This window comes from Corvus moneduloides, chromosome 1 (genome assembly GCF_009650955.1).
Source record: "Corvus moneduloides isolate bCorMon1 chromosome 1, bCorMon1.pri, whole genome shotgun sequence".
Lineage (NCBI taxonomy): Eukaryota > Metazoa > Chordata > Aves > Passeriformes > Corvidae > Corvus > Corvus moneduloides.
The window spans coordinates 37,202-58,996 of NC_045476.1; the positions used below are offsets into that span (position 1 = coordinate 37,202).

Here is a 21,795-nt window from a genome sequence, read left to right on the forward strand (position 1 = left end):
GGAGCAAACGCCATACCAGGATAAAGCAGAAACAAGTTTCAAGACTTCTTCCAAGTTTCTCTCCAACCATTCGTACATGGAAGTCCATGATTATCCCGGTTCCTTCTGGAAAAATGAAATTATTCCTCGCGTTTGGAGTGGTCCCAGTCCAGTCCGAGCACTTGAGAAATAAATATCTGCTCCCTGTGTGCCAGGAAGAGCTTTTCTAGGTGAAAGAACTGAAAAAGACTTGGCATTGTGCATTTTTTCCTGGAAAAGGAAAGATACCTGACTCTTGATTCCTAAGACTCACTGGTGGTAACCAGTCTTTTCTTATAGACAGTGGGATATAAGAATTTAGATTCTGGACTGCCATCTCCAGTGCCTGATTCATGCATACACACATTTCACCACTCTCTTCTCCATACACAATTCTGGGTTGCTTTGCAAACTGCCTCTGCCATGTGGTTTTCTCCATGAGAAATTAAGGAATTTCTCCTGTCAGTTTGGGTATTATGTTATCACAAATGAAAGAAAGTAAAGAAGAAATAATCCCGGTAACAGCCTTTGGGACCTGCTGGGCTGAATTTGGAAGGGGACATTCGTTACCTGCAGTGCAAATGCATGACCACCTCCAAACCAAAGCAAAGCAGTCAAGTGGGGTCTGAAAGCACCAGTTTGAAAAACCTCGTTGTCATTCTTCTTTTCAGTGATTTTGCAATCAACCCCTGAAGCTGACAAACCCCAACTGTCCCCAGTGCTCCATCCAGCCACTCTGGAACAAAACCATATTCCCAGCCAAATCGACAATGGACAGGTGGCAGAGGTCTCCTGTTCAGAAGCGCCTGGCCCGATCTGGACCTGCAATGACATATTATACATAGTAGAAGAAACTCCATTTGATTTTTTTTTTTTTTTTTAATTATTTAAGCAGAACCTGGGGACAAGCGCTATAGAAGTGGCATCCACCTAATTGCTACCACAGTGGAGATGGTGACTCTGTAATTCCTACACGACCTCTCAGCATCCAAGCTCTAGTTCTAGGCTGACAAGGAGAGGAGCCAGATCTCTCCAATGGAAAGGATTTCTCACTTACTGAGTACGAAAATGGCTGAAGGTGGAATCTAGTGAAAAAAGGAATTCAGGTAAGAAAGATCTAAAGAGAAACAGTTCTCACCTTTGTCAGGTCCCATGAAAACCTGTAAATGTTTGCCTGTCTGTGTGTGCATTCACAAGTGAAGGGAAACCCAAACACTAGAGATCATTATCAGGAACAGAAAGAAACCAACGTACCCGTCTTTGTGAAGGCACATAAGATTAGTGCACGAGATACAAAGAAACAAAGTATTTATTGTCAAAAGCTTTTCTACGAATCACTCGGCATCATACAATGGATATGGTGGCTGCAGAGTAGAGGAAGTGGCTCTCTCCCTTCCCCCCGTTCTTTATACACGTATTTGCTCACTCTCACAAACCCACTGTTGTAATTTTTAAATGGAGTTCCTCTCTTCAGTGAGTTTGGAAAAGATGTTCACAATACAGGATCTGGCAGAACAGATACATCCTATTAAACAGCAGAGCAGTTACAGAAAGGAGACCGCTTTCTTTAGTAAAAAAGAGCCTTCTTTCCCTCCTTATCTCTTTGCATTGCCATAAAAGGGTTCTCCACACAAAACCAGACCAACAATCCCCAAACACCCGATTAGCATTTTGGCAAAATTAGGAGCCCTAGGATATGCACCAATCTTGATTTAAACACTAATATTTTCACTCGGCTTCCACAGGATAAATTCTAAACAATGTGGTGTAAAAAACTTGCCAGTCGAGAGGATGTCTGCACTACGACTACAAACCCTGCTATATCGAACAACCGAATCCCTGCTGGTAACAGTGAAAATGCTTTGACAGTGCATCTCAAAGTTACTGGCAAAACTTTTGGTTCTGTCCTTGCCCCCCACTTCCGAAGCTACGCAGCGACTGAGACCGTAGAGACGGTGCTCTCTTTATGTCCACATGCACACAGAATGCACAGACTCACGTGGGCTGTGCTATTTCCAAGAGTACTTTTTGCACATTATCTTGTGCTGTGTCTTACTGGCGCTGCAGTGGCACTCTGCTCCATTTTTAAATTTCCTTTCCTACTGTTGTATTCTTCTCTTTATTCCATAACCGAACATTTGTTTCCCCTTCAATCTCTAAGAAACATTTGATCTGATTACTGTCTCAGGGCCAACAACCCAGAAGACTAAAAAAACTGTTTCTAACCTGCCATGTCAACGCTTCCGCTCCAAGATACATTTCCCTCCTACTGGTACTCCAAAATTCTTTTGAACCCTTTCCTAGTTGGGTGCTATATTTTCTAACAATCTATATTATCATCTATACATTAATTACTTCTATGCACAGAATTTTTTTTTGCAGTATGCATAGATTTGTATCGTACTGTAGCAACTGAAGACGCTGAAACATCTTCTTGTCATCTTTTACACACCCAAAAAGACAACCATCCTGAACTCAAAATAAATTTCTCATTCACAGTCTGCCATAATTACCTGCCTGTTCAGTGCCACTACCCTTAATTTTCAATGGTCAAGCAACACTTGGTCTAGTTGCTTCCAGTATTTCTCCATTATTTCTCTTCAAAAAAAATTTCTCTTTGTTTTGCAAACAAGAAAGCTCTTAGCTGCACTTGTGGAACAGAGGACAGTATTTTTCTCTGTCTTCACTAAAAGGCCCGAACAGCTCCTGAACAGCTCCAGGAAAAAGGCATCAAAATCTCAAACTCCAGTTTAACCAAAGGAAAGATATCTGACTCCTGACTCCTGATTCCTAAGACTCACTGGTGGTAACCACTCTTTTCTTATAGCCAGTGGGATATAAGAATTTAGATTCTGGACTGTCATCTCCAGTGCCTGATTCATGCACACACACATTTCAGTGCAACACTGCTGCTTAACAGAGCTTCAGCTTTCAGTGATGCAGTTGTGAACACCGGCACCAACACATTAGTTTTGTTAATTTGCTCTGAAAGAGACTTGGAACCAGATCCATCCAATTAATTCTACAGAGGCTCTAAAACCAGGCTGGACTCCAGTATGTTGCCAGCTGTGGCAAATGACTGATATTTCTTGCAAATATTTGCCACTTCAGCAGGAAGGCTCTCAAAACTCCAGAATTCCCTGGCAGACATTCTGCAGGCATCTATCTCAGTCCAGTGGCCTTCTCATATCCTTGCATATCTTCCTCTGCATTTCTTATTCCTGCACACTGAACAAAGCTCCTGAATGTAGCTGCTCTGTTTGCTACATATAGACAAAGAGTTTCATACATCGAGCAGCATGCACACAACGGACACAGCAGCATAACAAATATGGAAGCACAGTAGCAGATGACCCCCACTGTTTTCTCTTCATAATGCTTGCTTGTAGTCCAATTAGTGGAGTCCTAAATTAAGTAACATTTCAAGTCAATCACTGTGGCAGCTTCACAGCCCCTCAGTATAACCAGTTTAAGACTGCAGGATTTCACATTTTACTGTGAAAAGAGGTTTTAACACAAAAGGGGAAAATTCCAAATCAAGCCATTCCCAGTAAAAGGCCTCAGGCAATGACATACTGCCATACTTTTTCTCACACCAACAGGTTTTGTGTGAGAGTACTGCCATCACGTAAATGCAATCAAAAGCAAATTTTCCAAGACATCTCTGAACACAACGGATGGAGTAAAAGCTATGGCACTATTAATGTGAAAACAAAGATATTAAACAAAGGTATAAAGAGAAGACTATCTCTTCTGTGACTGAACAGAAGAAACTTTTAAGTTAAACTAAGAGAGAAATTGGCAAAGACAGCAGAAAACACAGTACTAGAGAAAAAAATGCATTTATTCAGAAGAGCTGCCTTCCTTCCATACCACATGTGAATTTGATTCTTTTTCCAAGGAAGTGAAAGAAAGGAGGTGAAAAGGAGTAACCTGGAAGAGCATTTTTAGTGCCATATGAAACAGACAAGAGTTATACTTTGGCAGCTGCTTTTTGGACTAGAAACCATGTTGGGCCTTTAATTACAACTCATCTGTGCACTACAAAAAATGAGGAGGGGAAGGATTTAAGGAAGATGTCCCTGCTTCCAATTAATTGTTCTATAAATTCCCATAGTCTGAATCTGTCGTACATTTACAAAGAAGATGATTTCCAAGGGATATGTTCTCTGTGCTATTTAAGGCTGATAGTGCTTTATAACTCAAGAGCATCCAAAATAACCAGCACGTACCATGTATGGGAGAGCTAAATAATTAATAGTAAGAGGCAGTTCACCTATGATCAAAATGTGAGACCAATCCAGGGCCTCTGCTAACATCCTGAAGTAAAGAAAAAACTACCGTGTTACATGAAGTTAAGCTTCTTGAATTCTGCACCAAGAATTAGGAAGTTCTTTTCAGTGATGAACCCTACAGGCACACAGAGAAACATTTAAGTGATCTGGTATTTTACATACATACTTATTGTTAATATCTGCTGTGTTAAAGGCAGGCATCAGCAAAGCACCATTACATTATTTCCATTTTCTCAGAATGCCTCATTTGTTGCTAATACCACTGATATTAGGGATGCATAAGAAGCTCTTATCCCAGGGATGAGTCTCTTTCTCTCAGTCTTTCTCTCAGTCTTTCTTCCAGACGGGCTCTGCATTCCGAGATGAAAATCCTCCTAGTTAGTTCTTTCAGATGGGGAGATAGCTTCTTGCATTGGTCCGGCTGGAATAAAAACTCTATTCAGGAACATAAAGCATTCCACAGCTATAAGAAAGACTATCTTGTCTAATTCCAGGTAAGTTACTGTTTGAGACTCTTAGGTACCATAGGGTAAGAACTGCATTTATTTCTCTAAATCTGTGGTCTCCTAGAACACCTATCTCGACCTCCCCCATCAGTGCCACTCATGATTCTAAGCATAGCCCATTAGGATTTGCTGTGTAGTGTCTAACTTTCCACTAAAATTTAATGACGTGCGTTGATGAGTGAACCTTTAGTCTTCTTTCACACTGACACTGTTATGTTGCTGTCTCTGGCTTGGAATGGTTTGAGACACCCATCTTGGGCAAGATTTTCAAGGGTCACTCTAAAGCTGGTGTTCTAACTGGTGTGTTGACGGTATGTTCTCATCCAGTCAGGAAGCAGGTCCATGTGTAACAGTGAGCTAAGTAACACTGAAAAGTCCACTGGTTTGGTGGTCATGATGCCAATGGAATCTTGTGAGCAGTACTTATGTGTTACGCACTCCCAAAGATTGTTCCAATTCCTGTCGGCGCTGCTGGATCTGAAAGAAAAAGACACACTGTACAGTTTAGCAGATTAAATTGCTCAGTGGCAGGAGATGCATTTTTAAGTCAGCAGTGTGGACATTTCTTTCATACCTTGCAGTAGAAATATCTGCTCACAGCTTCTTGAGACCATGGCTCGTGATAAAATTCGGCTCTGCGTTCTTCCTCCGGGTTTCCAACCACATCAGTCATCACCTGTGACAAAAATAAACCCATTTTTCACCATAGCTCTTCTACCACACAGAGAAACTTGCAGAGTTACCCAGAGTGAAAATTTATCTACATTACACATAAAAATGGTCAGAACTGTTCTCAAAGCCCAAAGCGAATGGACAATGTGTGCTTTCTGCCAAAACAGGATCACAGAATGATCAAATGGTTTGTGTTGGAAGGGACCTTTAAGCTCATCTCGTTCCACCCCCTGCCAAGGGCAGGGACACCTTCCACTAGATCAGGTGCTCCAAGCCCTGTCCAATCTGCCTCCAGGGATAGAGCAGCAAGGGGGTTGGAACCATTCTATAAAAAAATAGAATTCTGATGACTATGTCTCCAGCATCACAGAATCAAAGGTAAATATTGGTATATTTTGCAAAGCAGTGTTGTGGAATCACACCTTTGATGCTAGCAGGGCCGAACATTATAGAAAAGGCTCTTCTGGGACTAGTTGGGAAAACTCTGAACAACTATTCCATGTATATAGCTAGAGAAGCTCCACGACAGCTTTGTTTGTAAGTTCCTCAAGTCAAAGTCTGCTTTATTTAAACATTCTTTCAGATACCTGTCCCCTTTGAATACAATATAAATTATAATAACCATAACCTTAACAGTAGATTTTTGGAAGACTATTCACTTAACAATAGGCATTTACATAAGAAAGACACAATGATTTTATTAAAATAAGTTAATGGATTCGTTAATACAACTGATTTTGAGGCATCTCAGTTAAAGACAGAAAATGTGAAACTTTATGAGGAACAAATGATTAATTTTTGCTGGCAAACAACTGAACTTCTTTGCATTCCATTTCTTGCATATCTCAAAGATAAGCTCAAGGACAGCTGATAGATTAAATTATGAACCAACAAAACACCCAAATTGTGTTCTCGTGCTATAGGATGCTCCTGCTGAGTTTTACACAGCTTTCAATTTACAGAATACATCAACAAAGCCCTGCATTTTGAGCTTACTGTCTGGCCACAAGCTGACCTACCACTCCCATGAAGCACCACTGTTCTACTGGAACCAGAATACGACCTAAACTGTCTTTGCTGCATACTGTCTACTCAGGGATTGCAGTAGTCCACTCATTGTCTGTCTTCCACCAATTATCCATCCTAGATGTTTGGCTATACACTCTGTGTACATTTAGATAAAATTCTTCCATTCTGGTTCCACTATTCATTCTTTTTCAAACCTTAGCTCACCTTAAGATCCCTACTTTGGGACCGGAGAAGGTCTTGGATGTATCCTTTAGGATCCTTGGAGAAACTCAGCATAAAATCACGTTGTATTTTTAGCTGATTTATGGACTCAATTGTCTCATGAATCTGACAGAAAAAAACCAAAGCAGATATTCTTTAATTTCTCCCATGCTCCAGTGACCATCAGGTCAGCTCTGTTACTATCTTTGCATTCCTGGTAATGTACAAAGGTGACAATTCTACACCACAGACTTGTGCAGGCTCCTAGGGGTTTTTCAATTCAAAAAGCAGCAACTTAACTGCAATCCTGCCACTACATTTTGGTTTCACTTGCACTTCTGCAATACAAGTATGTACAGGATTCTCCTTCACTTCCTGCACTGAACTCCTGCATGGCATGCAGAGCTAAGCCATGTCACTGTACAATGTAATAATTTCCTGTGCAGAATCATTCTGCCTGCCAAGACTGGGATCTTTGAGGACAGGTGCTACATAAGTATGCAGTTAAACAGTGCCCAGTGAAAGAAATCAATTATTCCCCAGTTTACCATCATCATCATCATCTCTTCAATATCCTACTGTAATCCTTAAAAACTCTAGCACTTTCCTGATTAAGTCCATGTCAAATGAACAGCCATGACTTCTAGACTTTTTCTTAAGAGAAAGCCTGTAAAATTCACAATGGCTGCAAAAAGAAGAGCATGAACAATGAGAAATCATGGGTAGGTTTATAGAAAATGAATCGTATCTTCAGAAATATTACGGAAGAAATGAGTATTAACTAGTGGGGAAGAATGAAGACTGAAGAGAAGTCAAGGTCCCATAACGGATAATATCATCAAGTATGATCAGGAGGAGAACAGTTCATGAATCATTTACACATAGACAAACACAAAAGCAAACTTTTGCTATCCTGTCCCTCTAACATTCTAGTTTGAAATAGTAAACCTATCTTGTTTAGTTTCATGTATTCATCTCTTTTGCCAAAACAGCTAAGGTGACCAAGCACATGGGAGAAAATAATCCTCCTCTGATCTGGCTATGCCATCAAGGCCACTAGTGTAAGTACTATGTGGTATGTTAAGAGAGCTGCTGTCCATTTTAAATCATTCCTTTTTTGGGAAAATACTGTAGTTGTGTGGAGTGAACTCCATTGGCATGCGCTGAATTCCCAGGAGGGGACTCCATGGCAGCACAGCAATGCAATGCACAGAGGGTAACAGGAGCAGCCGATGCTCATTCACGCAGCAGTGACTTCAGTAACTTCACTGATCACAGCTTGCACTGTGCTGTAGCAAATATTCAAAAAAGAGGTGACACAGACATGGTTGAAAAGGTGAGTGGGACTGGAAACAGAATAACCCTACACATGCTGCTTGCAAGCTTGGCTGGCTGGGAACCAACTGACTGAGCAGCTGCCCTGCTGAAAAGGACCTTCCTCAAGAGCCATGACAGAAAAGATGCTGCAACAGTTACCAGAATCCATTGCATTGCTGGTGCCCAGATCCCCTTCAAAATTGCATGAAGACCAGAGTTTAACATATTTGTTTCTATTAGAAGTAAACAAAGAGAACCTGGGCCTTGATCTGAGGAGGCAGTTTTGTTTATCCCTTACCGATCCAAACCAGCCATTGACACATGCCAGAACTGGCTAACAGCCCATAGGACACAAACCCCTAAAACAGCCTGCAAAGCCCACCACTGCCTTAAGACAGGTATTATTATTTGAAGTGCACACAATCCTCTTCCACTAACACTTAAAACTGCCAAACTGCTCCAAGTGATTTTTCCGCCATGCATGTTCCATATTTCCACCTAATGCAGAGAGCCATTCTGCAGTTATGAATACAAAACCCACACCTGAGTATGAGATTCTCCTAGCTTTGGCTTTGCAATTTAGCAAAATATCATGACCTCTCAATGAAAAGTTACAGTCATACAGTTCAGGTGGTTCTCAAGTGTCAGGGGACTCGGTACGCTACCTGTGAAACTCTATCACCTCAACAACCGTGTCAAATCCTAAGTGGGAATGCCATTCAGCCCTATGTATTCCCACTGCATTTGGCTGATTCATCCCTTGAAAGCACAAGAAGTCCCCGTCTCACAACATTACTGTCTTTGACACATAACACCAAATCCACATGAAGCTACACAATGAGCACACTACTCTTGGGCTAATACCTTGTTATCCAATGCTGTAATCTCCTGTTGGTTAGCTGTTGAGAGAAGAAAACTACTCATCTGGCCCTTTAATGGGTCTTCAACTTCTACATCTATGTCATAACAAGCCGTCTTCTTCTGATCGTTGGGGTCAACACTATGGAGAGTATAACACAAGATCATGAGAACGCCCATAAATGAATCAGAATGAATATCCATCCAGCCCAGAATACACTCTTCAATAAAGCCTGTTGCAGATGCTGTGAGAAAAGTTTAAGAACAGGGTATCTTTATACATTTGCATATTCTCTCATCTTTTATCGGTTGGATTTCACAGACTTTTGAGCTGGAGCTTTTGCCCGGACCATCAAATTTAAATTTCTGACATCCTCCTGAAACCTGTTACGCTAAATACCAGTATCATTCTTTGGCTTGTCCTGACCTAAATTTATATTTAATTTGCCAACAGTTAGACTTAACATTTACTTTATTGTTAGACCAAAGTTTCTTAACTAGAAAACAGTCTTCAGTGCAGTAGCTGGTAAATCAGACTTGTCACTGTCACTTGCAATATAAAAATGCTGGCTTCTCAACACTACCTGTGAAATGTGTGGGTTATGTGCATCTGCAATAGGTAGTAAAAAAATTTGCTCAGGATCAAATTGAGCTTGACAGAGCTGGGGGAGCAGAAGAACTTCCAAGGATGGATTTGCATTAGGAGTGTTGTAAGCAGGTGGAGGGAGGTGATCCTTCTCTATTCTCAAGACTGGTGAGGACACACCTGGAGTACCGTGTTCAGTGCTGGGCTTCCCAGTGCAAGACATATAGGGAACTACTGGAGAGAATTTTGCAAAGGTCCATGAAGATGATTAAGACATTGGAGCACCTCACAGTTGAGGAAAGGCTGAGAGGTCTGGGACTATTCAGCCTAGAAAACAGAAGGCTGGTGGGGAGGGAACTTACCAAAACTTGAAGGGAGGGTTTAAGGAAGATAGAGCCAGGATCTTTTCAGTGGTACTCAGTGACAGGATAAGAGGCAGTTGGTGCAAACTGAAACACAGGAGGCTCCATCTGAACACCAGGAAACACGTTTTTATTCTAAGGGTGACCAAGCAATAGCACAAGTTGCAGTAAGACCCTCAAAGCCCATCTGCCTTTTGCCCAGCCCAGAGTCTCCCATGTTGGAGACACTCAAAAGCCATCTGGACATGGCTGTGGCCAGCCTGCTACAGGTGGCTCTGCTTGAGCAGGGGAGAGCATTTGACCAGATGATCTCCAGAGGTCCCTTCCAACCTCAAACATTCTGAGAATCTGTGATGCTGTGGCCACCTGCAAGAAGATCAGCAGCAGAAGGAATGCTAAGGAAAACCTAGGTCTGGGTCTGGTTCTGCTGCTCTTGTCAAAAGCCACAGAGAAAGCTCCATGTTGTCTTTGGCTCCACTGCTCCTGGTTAAGGCCTGTCCTCAGGCCTCCCAGGGTCCTGAGCCCAAGTCAGTTAGGGCAGCAGGGCTGTTCAGAGGGACCCTGACAGGCCGCAGAAACAGGACGGCACTTCAGCATGGTAGAGCCCAGCATGGGAGAAGTTCTGCTCCTGGGACAGAATGATGCCGTGCAGGGGCACAGGTGGGCATCGGCGGGGTAGAAAACAGGTTGGCAGGAGAGGACTTGGGGGCCCTGCTGGACAGACAACAAGTGCAGAAGGAGTCTGTGAGGTAAGGCAGCCATAGCAAAGGTCAGCTGCAAAAGGGGCCATATTAGCGCAGGTGTTGCCATCAAGCCTGGGAAAGAGGCTCTTCCTTGCTATGCCACGCTGGTGAAACTGGATCTGGACTGGTGGGCACAGGACCACAAAGATGTGACACTCTGGAGCAAGGCCCGCAGAGGCTCAGTAGGATGGTGGGGGCTGGAGCACAGACCTGCCGAGAGAAGTTGCAAGAGCTTCTCCAGCCTGGAGGAGAAAAGGGAAAAGGGGATCGCCTGGGTGAGTGCGACTGCCACATGGACTGCTGAAGCACAGACAGGGCCAGCCTCTCCTTGGAGGTGCCTGAGATTAGGGTGAGAGGCAACAGAAATTCACTGCAGCACGGCCAATTCACTCCCTATAAGGAATTGTTTGTTTAAAAATCATGATGGTAAATCAAAAAGGGGGAATCCAGAGACAACCTGTTTGTACTAGAAGAATATTGGAGAGCTATGCTTTGCAGTCTGCTTGTGTCCTTTAACAGTGTGGAAGATGTCTCGCTTCTCTGTGGAAATGGAAATCCCACAGAGGTTTTTCTTTTTACCTCTGATTTCAGGTGTGCCAGCTGCAATTAGAAGTGCAACTCAAGAAAATCTCCAGTTCTAGCTTGAGCTCAGGTAAGAAGATTTCTACCAGTTTCTACTTCTACCAGTTTTAAATTTGATGCATTCAGTATCATGGGGATCAGAAACCATTACAAAATGCAATATTTTTAATTGCATTCTGCATGTTTGAGTCTACCTAGTATTTAAAACATTTGTCAAGATCAGAGACTTTTTGTTCATCTGTACTTTATATCCACTTCAACCCCATTGTATTTTTTCTTCCTTTTTCTTCAAAAATGAAGGTTGTTGTTGCCCAGAGAGTGATTCTACAATACTGTTAAAATTTCTAGAATAAGTTTAGAATACTTCACATTTTTGTCTCTGTGCATAGCCTCTAAAACTAGAATGAATAATGGTGATCTACTTGATCTTCCTGTAAAAGGCAGTCCTGAGGATTTATCTCAATTAAGAGCACATATATTTACAATCACTAGTGATGAAAAATTTCCTGTAGTAGTGTGCTGGTTTTGGCTGAGATAGAGTAGTAGCTGGCATGGGTCTGTGTTGTGAATTTGTGCTGGAAACGGTTGGTCACACAGAGATGTTTTTGTTATTGCTTATCGCTGCTTACAGCGTGTCAAGACCTTTTCAGCTCCTTGCACCACCCACCAGTGAGGAGGCTGGAGGTGCACAAGGAGCTGGAAGGTGACACAGCTGTGACAGCTAACCCCAACTGACCAAACAGATATTCCAAACCATGTGGAGCCATACTGAACAGTAAACTGGGCAGGTGTTCACTGCTCAAGGTCTCGCTGAGCATCAATCAGCTGGTGGTGAGCAATAGTTTTCATCTGTATCACTTGTATTGCATTTTGTTCATCACAATCATCATCATCATTTGTTATACTGTCTTTATCTCAACTCATGAATTCTCTCCCTTTTACCTTTTCAACCTTCCCCCCTGCCCTGCTCAAGAGAGAACAAGCGGATGGGGAGTCTGAGCTGAAGACTGGATTAAACCAGGACAGGCAGTTGGCATATTGTTTCAGTGGCTGGCTACATTCACTCTGAAAAATTGAATGCAGGGGGACAGGGCAGAGCATTTGTGAGACCCTATTTTAAACTTGGTTGAACCAGGCCCCTAAGTATCCTGGATAGACTTTGAACCTGATTTGACTTTGGATGGGGGAGCTCTCAATGACCACCAGCAACCCCTTCTACTGTAAATTATCCTGTGACCTTATGAGTCTAAAAATTACTTACTTTCTTTAAGTTCAGTGATAGACTTCCAGATTTATTTTAGTTTAGCCTGACACTGTAAAGACTTCACTGCAAAAGTACTGCCTCTTCTCAGGAAATTAGTTCTTCTTTTTTCCACACCGTTATATCAGTGCCATTTAAGGTTGTCAGGTACTGTGCAGTGCATAGAGTGTATCAGAGAATGCTACTAGATACAAAGTCCTGGTCTTCAGCTGGTACCTGACAAAAAACACTTCCTCCAGAACCTTTTTGCCATCTCTCTGCCCCTGGAAACATCATCATCAGTTCCTTGTCATTTTTCTCTAAGCAATGACTGTCTATCTCCGAGGACCTCAGCTTTTTTGTGGTCCATCAGACAGGTCACTGAGTTGCATCCAATGACAGTACGTACGCAGCTCTCAATCTGCACGGCCGCCAAGCTGCCTTGTCATTACTCTGTTTGATATATTCAAATTAATCAAAAAGCAAATTGTATTTTCACAGCCTATGTAGTATTTAAACTTCTTATCACATATGTTACAAATTTAAAATAAAGAGCCCAATTTCAAGCAAATTCAGAAACATTTGCTGTCAATATTCTCCAGGAGATCAAATCACTGTGCTTAAGTAACAATAACGTTTAAACACCCAGAATCAGAGTTTTGACCCAGACCACAAAGAAACTTGGAAAAGATTGAAACATCTGAACAGTAAAGTTGCAATCCCCAGAAATCTCTTTATCCCCCTCCTCCATGTACACAGTTGTCACTTAAATACAGCACATGCTGGAAGAGCCCTAGAGAGCTGAAAGTCGTATTTCATCTGCTATGCCACAAAGACATCTGTTTTGACAAGGATATGAGAGCTCAGTATCTTGGTCACAGTGACCTCCTCTAAATCCAGGCATTCTTTGTTGGAAATCTCTGGAGATCTCTTGACTCCTTGGCATTTTCAGGATAAGACTAACAGTCAAAGGGCTGATCCAATCCCAACAAAGCATGCATGGACTGGCCCTGCATTTGAAATCCTAATATTGTACATTTTACATAATGTATCAGTGATTAGAATGATTGCCCATGATGTACAATATCTCATTTCAATTTCTTTTTTATCTCTTTTTGTGGGTTCAAACTGTCACTGCTCTCTCCTTAGGGAAAAGGCCCGACCAACTCTCTCAATCATATTCTAGTAAATATAAAAGCTGTTTTTCATACTCCTAGAAAACTGGTTCCATGCTAGTGAAAATAATTCAGAATCATACAAACTAGAATGATACATAGAATGAACACACAACAAGGTCCCAGGTATTCACCTGGAAACTGTAAAAACTGGATTATGGTCCCTACAGCTAGCTGCAGCTGTTTCTGTACTTCACCTAGTGAGTGTTTTGCACATGGCAGTGCTGAGCTGACCAGCCAGCTTACCTGATGATGTGGTTTATCACTATCGGGTCTGGTGGCAGCAGTAGGTTAGTGAGCCTCTGAGGAATTTCAGAAAACTTTAGCCGTGGACAGTCGAAGATCTGGAACACAATAAACAACAAATGCTTTTTGTCCAAAGCCTATCTTGCAGTATCTGCAGCTCACAAGGAACTGAGGCAATTAAGGAAGGTGATTTTGAAAACTGAAATTCAGGTTCCTTGCACAGATTAAATTTTTGGTCACTTCTGTCCCTGTAAATTGCCGTGGTACTTTCATCTGGGCTTGCAGACATATCCATCAAGTCATGACAATTTCAGATGTCTCACTTCTGGTTTAGATGCTGCAGGGCATGTGAAGATTGTGCTCTTTAATGAGACACGAAGATCAGCTGTATCAATGATGGGAGAGAAGCAAATACTCCCTCTCTTACTGAAGGTTTACAAAAGCACATTGTAAAGAGAATTGTATTTTTTTACCAGAGAAAACATAAAAACAGTTTGCCTTTTTGTTTCTTGTGATATTTTGTGCTAAAGAAAAATACAAGAAAACATTTCTGGATTTTAAAATTGCTTGCAATTTGTGGGGTTTTTAGGATTAAGGAAAAATAAAGCCAAGGGGATATTATTTATTTTTAACCAAAGCCTGAACAGCCTCTTGGAAGGGAACCACCCCTTTCCAAACAATGGTTCATGGTTACCCTGTCTCTTTACTATGGTCAAGAAGCTAAACAGAATCATAGACTCATAGAATATCCTAGCTTGGAAGGGACCCACAAGGGTCATTGAATTCAGCTCCTGCCTCTGCATAGGACAACCCTGAAAATCACACAATGAATTTCTACTGAATTCAGAAAAAAAGAATTTTTTTCTTCTGGAAAGCATTAAAAGCTGTAGAGTTTGGAAATTTTCTGTAATTGTAGTGCATTGCCATGAATCTAGAAACACTCTTTATACCTGGAGTTTTCAGAAATATAATTACAGCCTTTGTTTCCTACTGTGATTTTTAATGCTCTGAACTGGCAAATAGGCTTTTCTCTAAAGATACTCCAATTAAACTGACCTTAAAAAAACCCCAAACAAACCTGAACTTTCTATATATATTGACATTTGCCTTCAAATGTGCCTTTATGTGGAGGAAGTTTTTGTAAAAATGTTCAGGCCTATGCCAATGAAAATGCCTCTTAGGGAAACTACTTTCACCTGATAGAAGAGATACACTACTCATAGTATGTATCTGTAAACAGAAACAAGCTTTGCAGCTCCAGAGACAAAGGATGCAGGCAGGCTTGAAAAGAAAGGACTATCAGGTTGTAGAATAGACATACAAAGTCAGATGCTCTGGTTCCTCAGATAGGGTATCTTTTGAAATTCACAGTTTTCTCAAGTGAGTGAATTTGGCAGCAGAAATACCCAGGAGCCAGCTCTGGGTATTTGCAAGGTTCTATTGCTTTTGAAATACCTTTGAAACTTTTTTCTTGTTTTTGCTTGTAACACAGTGGATTTCAAATCTCCCTGCTGATGTAAACTGTTTTTAAACAGAAAATCTGTCTTCATCAATTCTAAAATCTGTCTGATTTATAGGACTTGCCTGTATCCAGGAATTCAGCCAGCTAGTCTCTGAAGAACAAGGAAGTAACAAAACCTAATGAGTCTGCAGCTTCCTCCTTATTTGAGTTCTGAATTCTGACACTTGATAGAGATGACTGTGGAATTCCCACCCAAAATCTCTCCACACCAAGCTCCATCTAATCTGCTGTCACCACCGGCTCAACACTCATAAACTCCTAACATGGATGCAAGCCCAAGCGACAAGAGCTTTAAGAAGGGAAAAGGGATCAAGAACACACATTAGCGAGAGGAGGATGGGAGGCTGGAAACTAAGGGTAGGTGGAATTTTCCTAGAGCTTCTCATATTCCTGCCTAACTGGAATTAGTGCTCTACACTTGTAACCCCTGGCTCTGAAAGCCTCTCTGGCTACAGTGATGTTGGTGGGTCAGGTAACTCATTCAGTGATAATTTTCTAGTGTGTACTGTCTTGTGCCCTTAGATATAACCACAGTGCAGCAGTGCAGGATGCAGAAAAGCTGACATACCAAATGAGAAGACCAGTATCTCAAGGGGAATGCCAGAGACACTGGTGCCTATGTACTGCTCCCCTAAGTGATATGTACACTTCTGGCTAGGACAACCCTTTTTTCCCCCAGGAGTCATGAGGCTAAAACTATATAATCTACAGAAATATTATCAGACTGGAAGGCATTACTAACCCAATTCCTTTGCCCTCCATCTCTCAACCTTAAGAGTATTAGAGTAAAAACCAAAAAACCTCATCATTAAATACTTCGTTTATTGTAAGTGGCTTCAGATTCCTAAGTAGTAGCATCAGTTTTGAAAGTAAGATCAGCTGATTAGGACAGTTTTGACAGAGACCTAAGAAAAACAGAAATACTCAAAACAATCCCATTTATGATTTAAATCTGTGCAAGCACTGCATTCTTATGAAACTATTCCAGGTTAGCTAGCTCTTGCGGGGTGTGAGGTTCAGTCTTCTAGAAAAGCAATCAGCTACTTCCCAACTCTCTCACTTGACTCATCTTCTGAGGATGAGAAGACAATTATCAGGTATCATAGCATTCCTGCAGAGTTCTAAGGCAAAGGAGACCTAAGACCAAATAAATCTCTAATGAGGTGCATGAGGAAAAGATGGCTTCAACAAGTTCTTATTCTAGCAAAGTTCTTAAACTGAAATTAAAATACATAAAATTGAGAAGGCCCTCCTGCTTACTGAAAGATATGTACATCTGTACAGGGTCATACAAAGGATCTGCTGCAAATCTGTCATAGTATCCTGCTCTTGGTAGTGGCCAAAAGTGGATATTAAAGGAAAAATATAAGAACAGGAGAAACATATACTGGTTCTTCCCCAAAAACACTCTCCCAACCTCCAAATTTGCATTTAAAACAGCCCAAGATTTTTCATCCTTTGGTTTGTCACTTTTGGAATCTATATACACTTGTGGTATTTGCAAGGTTGTATTGCAAAGAGTTCTGAAGTTTAAATATGCTTGAGTCCTTTTGTTTGTTTTCAATTTGCTACCTGCTAGTTTTAGTTGATGGACTGCAACTATTGACCAAAATATAAAAAATTACTCCTTTTTCACCTTTTCATTCTGCTCAAGATTTTTCAAGTATTTTTCACCTCCCCTTTCCCATTTCCTCTTCGGGCTGGCAGAAACAAAACTCAGTCTAAATTGGCTAAAGATAAATAAAGAATGGAAATCAAATAATCTAATCAAGAGAACAGCATTGCCATTTTGTCAAAAATTCTTATGTGGTTTTAATATGGAATTTTCACTGTATGTGAAAGAGACTGTATGCTGTAATTCTCAAAAAACCAAAACCCAAACAAACAAGAGAGTGACTATATAATCCTGATCACTTTGGTTCTATATTCCTAAAAATACCCATGAATCTCACAGTTGTTTTGCTGCATTTGGTATTTTCAAATGTGCAAAGTTGTCTTTAAGTTTACTTCAAGCACTGGCTACTTTGAACTGTTGTAGGGCAAATTAGTAACAGAAAATAAAAACTTGAAAACTAGGACACAAGTTTCATCACAACATTTACTTTCATTGCTCACTAAAATATTACTCATTGTAATTGCCAGTACTTTCCTTACACAGAAGTATGTCACAAACCCTACTTTCAATTACTTTCAAAATAAGTCATGTGAGCCTGAAGCTAGAGAAAAACAAAGCCAAGTAAGACAGTGATAGCTCAGTGAACACTACCTTTCAAAAAAAAAAAACCCCATAATCATATTTACAGAAAGGGTGGAAGTGCTTTTAAGTGGCCTTCTCGGTTAATTCTAGAGGTCATTGTGAAAGACAAAAAGTCTCAACATGCTACTTTCAAAATATCATGCAGATCATTTCATTATCTGAAGAAGATTTAAGAAAAAACAGCTTTTCCAATTATATCTTCCATGTCTTCTTCCTTCATGAACAGGGAAAGAGAAGGGAAGAAAACATATTTCATGTTTCTTAGTATAAAATGATACAATGGAGGAAAAAACCCCATCAAATCAATACAGAAGTTCTCCTTCCTGGAAAGGCCACAGCTTTTGTGGGAGTGCTGAACCACCAGATGTAGGGGGTTTTGACAACACTGGCACATGGGGAGGCTGTTAATGATATTAATTGTAGTGGCTGCTGAAAGCCATTCAATACTGAGGATACTGCAAATCATTAAGGGAAGATAAAAATCAGTCATTTTCATTCATCCCAAATTTGTGGCTGGATGTTACAGTTTGCTTCTAAAGAGCTACTGTGTCTAAAAAAGAGTTACCTGCTGGAAGTACTTGTCACAGTTAATGTATTCCTTATCGTGGGAGTCTTGCAGCTTGTTTGTTTTGATGTACTGCCAGAGAGCCTGGATGATGGCTGAGCGTGTCTGCGTGTGGATCCCCAGCAGACGGGCCAACCGTGGGTCCAATTTAAACTGGGGAGGCTGGAACAGAAAGCAAAGGAGGTGGCAATAAAGAGGAAAGCAGACAGATACACAAGTATGAAGTTTCAGTTTTAATTCTCGGGGGACTCTGCTCCTCAGGAGAAGCATCCCATTCAGTGGCAGAGATTGCAAAAATACAAGTTTGTGTTTTTGTGTCCCACCACAAAATACAACTCTGGAAATCTGGTACTCTGGAAGAGGGACATTGTACCCGTGCTATGCACATGGACTACTTGTAGCGCATACTTCAAATAATAAAAACTTGCACAAAGACTCAGGAAGAATTTTCCTTTTCAACACTGATGCAAATGTTTCCTTTTGGGAATGGGAGAAGAAAAAGAACAGCCCTTCCTCTGAACTACTGGAAATGAACCACAGAGAGAGAGAAGGAAGGCAGGATGATGCTTCCACAGTTGCTAATAACTGCTGTCTCATATCCACACACTGTCTTGGAACTCTATTTTTTCAGGCATGTTCCCACCATTCTGGTGCACACCAAAACATTTACCCGGCCACAACCAGTCAATGTATTTTATTTCTTTTCCTGATCTCAGTGATACAATTCAACTTCCCTGTTTACCATCTCTAGTAATATAAATTCCTTGGATAATTTGGAATTTGATGCTTCTTCAAGTGTGTACTCATACTCGGGTTTAGTATTCACCAGTCTGAGGGGTGGCAGGTCACCCAAAGCTAGCTTTATAACAAATCAAGACTTAAGGATAAAAGAACATCTATTCTAAAGCATAAATCTATAATAACGGTGAGCATAACAAACATCATTATATTGTCTTAACAGTAAAAATTCTCGCTGCCTATATCAGTATTTCAGTTAGCCCATATGCTCCACAAAATCAATAAAATTTTCCCTCTGTTAACATAAAATGGAGCGTCTATACCTTGAATAGATGCTATTTGCCTGGAGGGGAAAGAAGGTGGCAGAGAACAAGTTCTTAAAAGTTATACCATCAAAACGCATCTGAGCCTGAACTGTCATTGAAAAGGGGGATCCCATCTACTCGCAGCAGTGCATTCTTAACAGTTTCGTTAAGACAGCAACATTTCTTCCAGAGATGGTTTCAGTCAGATTAGTGAGCTCCACAACTGCAGCGTCCATCGTTTGTGCCAAGGTAAGGCTGCCACAGCTACACAGTTCAGGTACCATTAGCAAAAGCTACTCCTTTGAATTTTTTTTAAAGAACCACATGCGTAACTTGTGTGCAACTTATCTGACTATTCCCTAAGAAGCTAGAGGAGGAAATGCCTATTTTTTCTTCAGGTGGACAATAAAAATACTAATTATCATAATACCAAGACCAATATTTTGCTAGACTATATTAGAAACTCACTTGTTTTGTCCCCGTTAGATTTTAAATAATCTGTCAGTTTGGTATCATTCTAATTTCAATGGACCACGTGACACTGCAAGTTCAAGTACATTGGGTTTTGATGTATGTGACAAGATGAATTTGCTCCATTGCACTAGGTCCCAGAAGCTGTATTTTCCATGCCGAAAGCAGTGCACTGACCTGGTAGTCCAACATGAGAAGTAATGTGCATCGCACACTGACATCCCCAGGTCTCTTCACCTGGAAGCCGTCCGTTTCCTGGGTTGTGGGAGTTCTGTGCCACTAACAAAGAGAAAAGCAAAATTGTTGGTCTTTTTTCCACTGATGTCCATGGAGGTGCATCTCACACAGTACACCATGTTAGAATCAGACAAGTACAAGCTTTCTGAAGATCTGGCAATTTAAAAAAGAAACCTGACAGCAACAAAACCAAACCACAACACCCCTCCGCCCCGCCAGTCATTTCAATTCGGCTTTAGTGCAGAACCCGCTCTGCTGTTAGCACACTTTATTTGTTAGGAAAAACGTGTACAATTTTTTCATCTTTTCATACATTCTGTTCTAAGATGTGCACTACATCACTAATCCATCTACGTTTTTAGAGTAGATTCCTTTAGCAAACATTCTTAAGAAGAATGGAATTTTGAAAACTTTGAAAATACCTTAAATGAAATAATGAATGCAAGGTCCCTTAAACAAGGGAGGCAACAGGCACCAGGTGTTTATGTGTGCCAGTAACTGGTTTGTATGCAAAGGGGGCACAACCTTCTCACCTCCACAAGATGATTGTCAGGTCCATAAAGATCTTTGTCCAGTTCAATAACCAAACTCTTAAAAAAAGATGAAAACTTCCGTTTCTGTTTGCTGAGCTGTACAAGCAGAAGAACCAGACATGTATGAGGCTGCATTTATTAGTTTGTGTTCTAGACTTTCTTCTCAGTCTCTCTGTCTTGAACATTAAATCCCATGTAAGTCACAAGTGTGATCAATCTAATTGAGTTCTCCCTCTGACAAACACAGGGCAAGATGCAAAAATCTCAACAACAGTGGAACACTGCGCACTTTAGGTAAGACTTCGTTGACTCTTAAGTGTTATTGAAAAGGACTGGCTTGTAAGATGAACATGGCATGCATGAGAAAGGTCCAGAGAATGGCCATGAAAATTATCTCAGGACTGGAGCACCTCTCCTGTGAGGACAGGCTAAGAGAGCTGGGGTTGTTTAGCCCAGAGAAAAGCAGGTTCCAGGGAGTATTTAAAGGGGGCTTGTAAGAAAGATCGAGGGACACTTTTTACCAAGACCTGTAGCTACAGGGCGAGGGGCAATGGTTTTAATGAAAGACATTTTTCACTCAGAAGGTGGTAAGGTGGTAAAGCCCTGGCACAGATTGCCCACAGAAGCTGTGGCTGCCCTATCCCTGAAAGTGCTCCAGGCCAGGTTGGACAGGGCTTTGAGCAACCCGGGCTAGTGGAAGGCATCCCTGCCCATGGCAGTGGGATGGAATGAGATGGTCTTGAAGGTCCCTTCAAACCCAAACCATTCTACGATCCTAAGGCCTCTGTATACCTTTCTTTTTAACAGCCTGGGGTTTTTTGATGAATGCTAATTTCTTGGTCTGATTTATCAGATTACATTAAATTTTGCAGAGTGGTCAAGCACGAAGCAAAACTATCTCCTTTTACATTTTGTCTTTTCACTTAATTATCAGTATTAGTTGTTTACTACATAGCTCATACTGTCTACATTAAAAACTGACTCTCCACAGAATACAGGCCACAGGATTCCAATTTATTTCTTTGTATTTCATGCAGATAATATTTTATTTAAAAATGCCGGTAATTGAAAAGCTATGTTGCTCCAATAAAGAATCTTTCTTTATTGAAATATATGCTCTAATTTCTAAACTGAATTTGTCTAACTGCAATTCCCAGATGTTGCACTTTGTCACCACTTCATCCTCCAGCAGGACTCTGATTCATGTACAGTTACCTCCAGACAGACTGAAAGCATTGCCCTCTCCATGCATGCATGTTCTCCATCTGTTTAGCCTATAAACACTTATTTGTGAAGTCTATTCAAAGAGATGATTTATTAGGAAAGTCCAGCCTTCC

General features: G+C 41.0%; 1 protein-coding gene across 11 annotated transcripts in view; it reads right to left on the reverse strand.

The window, feature by feature from the left end:
- Positions 1-1,309: 1,309 nt before the first annotated feature.
- SMARCD3 (SWI/SNF related, matrix associated, actin dependent regulator of chromatin, subfamily d, member 3) overlaps positions 1,310-21,795 on the reverse strand; it is an 80,695-nt gene continuing 60,209 nt past the window's right edge. For 10 of the 11 annotated variants that reach the window (XM_032125338.1, XM_032125492.1, XM_032125405.1 and 7 more), the window contains 8 exons: positions 20,459-20,554; positions 19,866-19,967; positions 18,175-18,336; positions 13,831-13,928; positions 8,903-9,038; positions 6,725-6,847; positions 5,394-5,495; positions 1,310-5,296 (listed from right to left, as the gene is read on the reverse strand). In XM_032125338.1, the coding sequence (XP_031981229.1) occupies positions 5,243-5,296; positions 5,394-5,495; positions 6,725-6,847; positions 8,903-9,038; positions 13,831-13,928; positions 18,175-18,336; positions 19,866-19,967; positions 20,459-20,554 (873 nt within the window). In that variant the 3' untranslated portion in view covers positions 1,310-5,242. The remainder of the gene's footprint in view (positions 5,297-5,393; positions 5,496-6,724; positions 6,848-8,902; positions 9,039-13,830; positions 13,929-18,174; positions 18,337-19,865; positions 19,968-20,458; positions 20,555-21,795) is intronic. The other variant, XM_032125752.1, reaches the window with a different exon arrangement.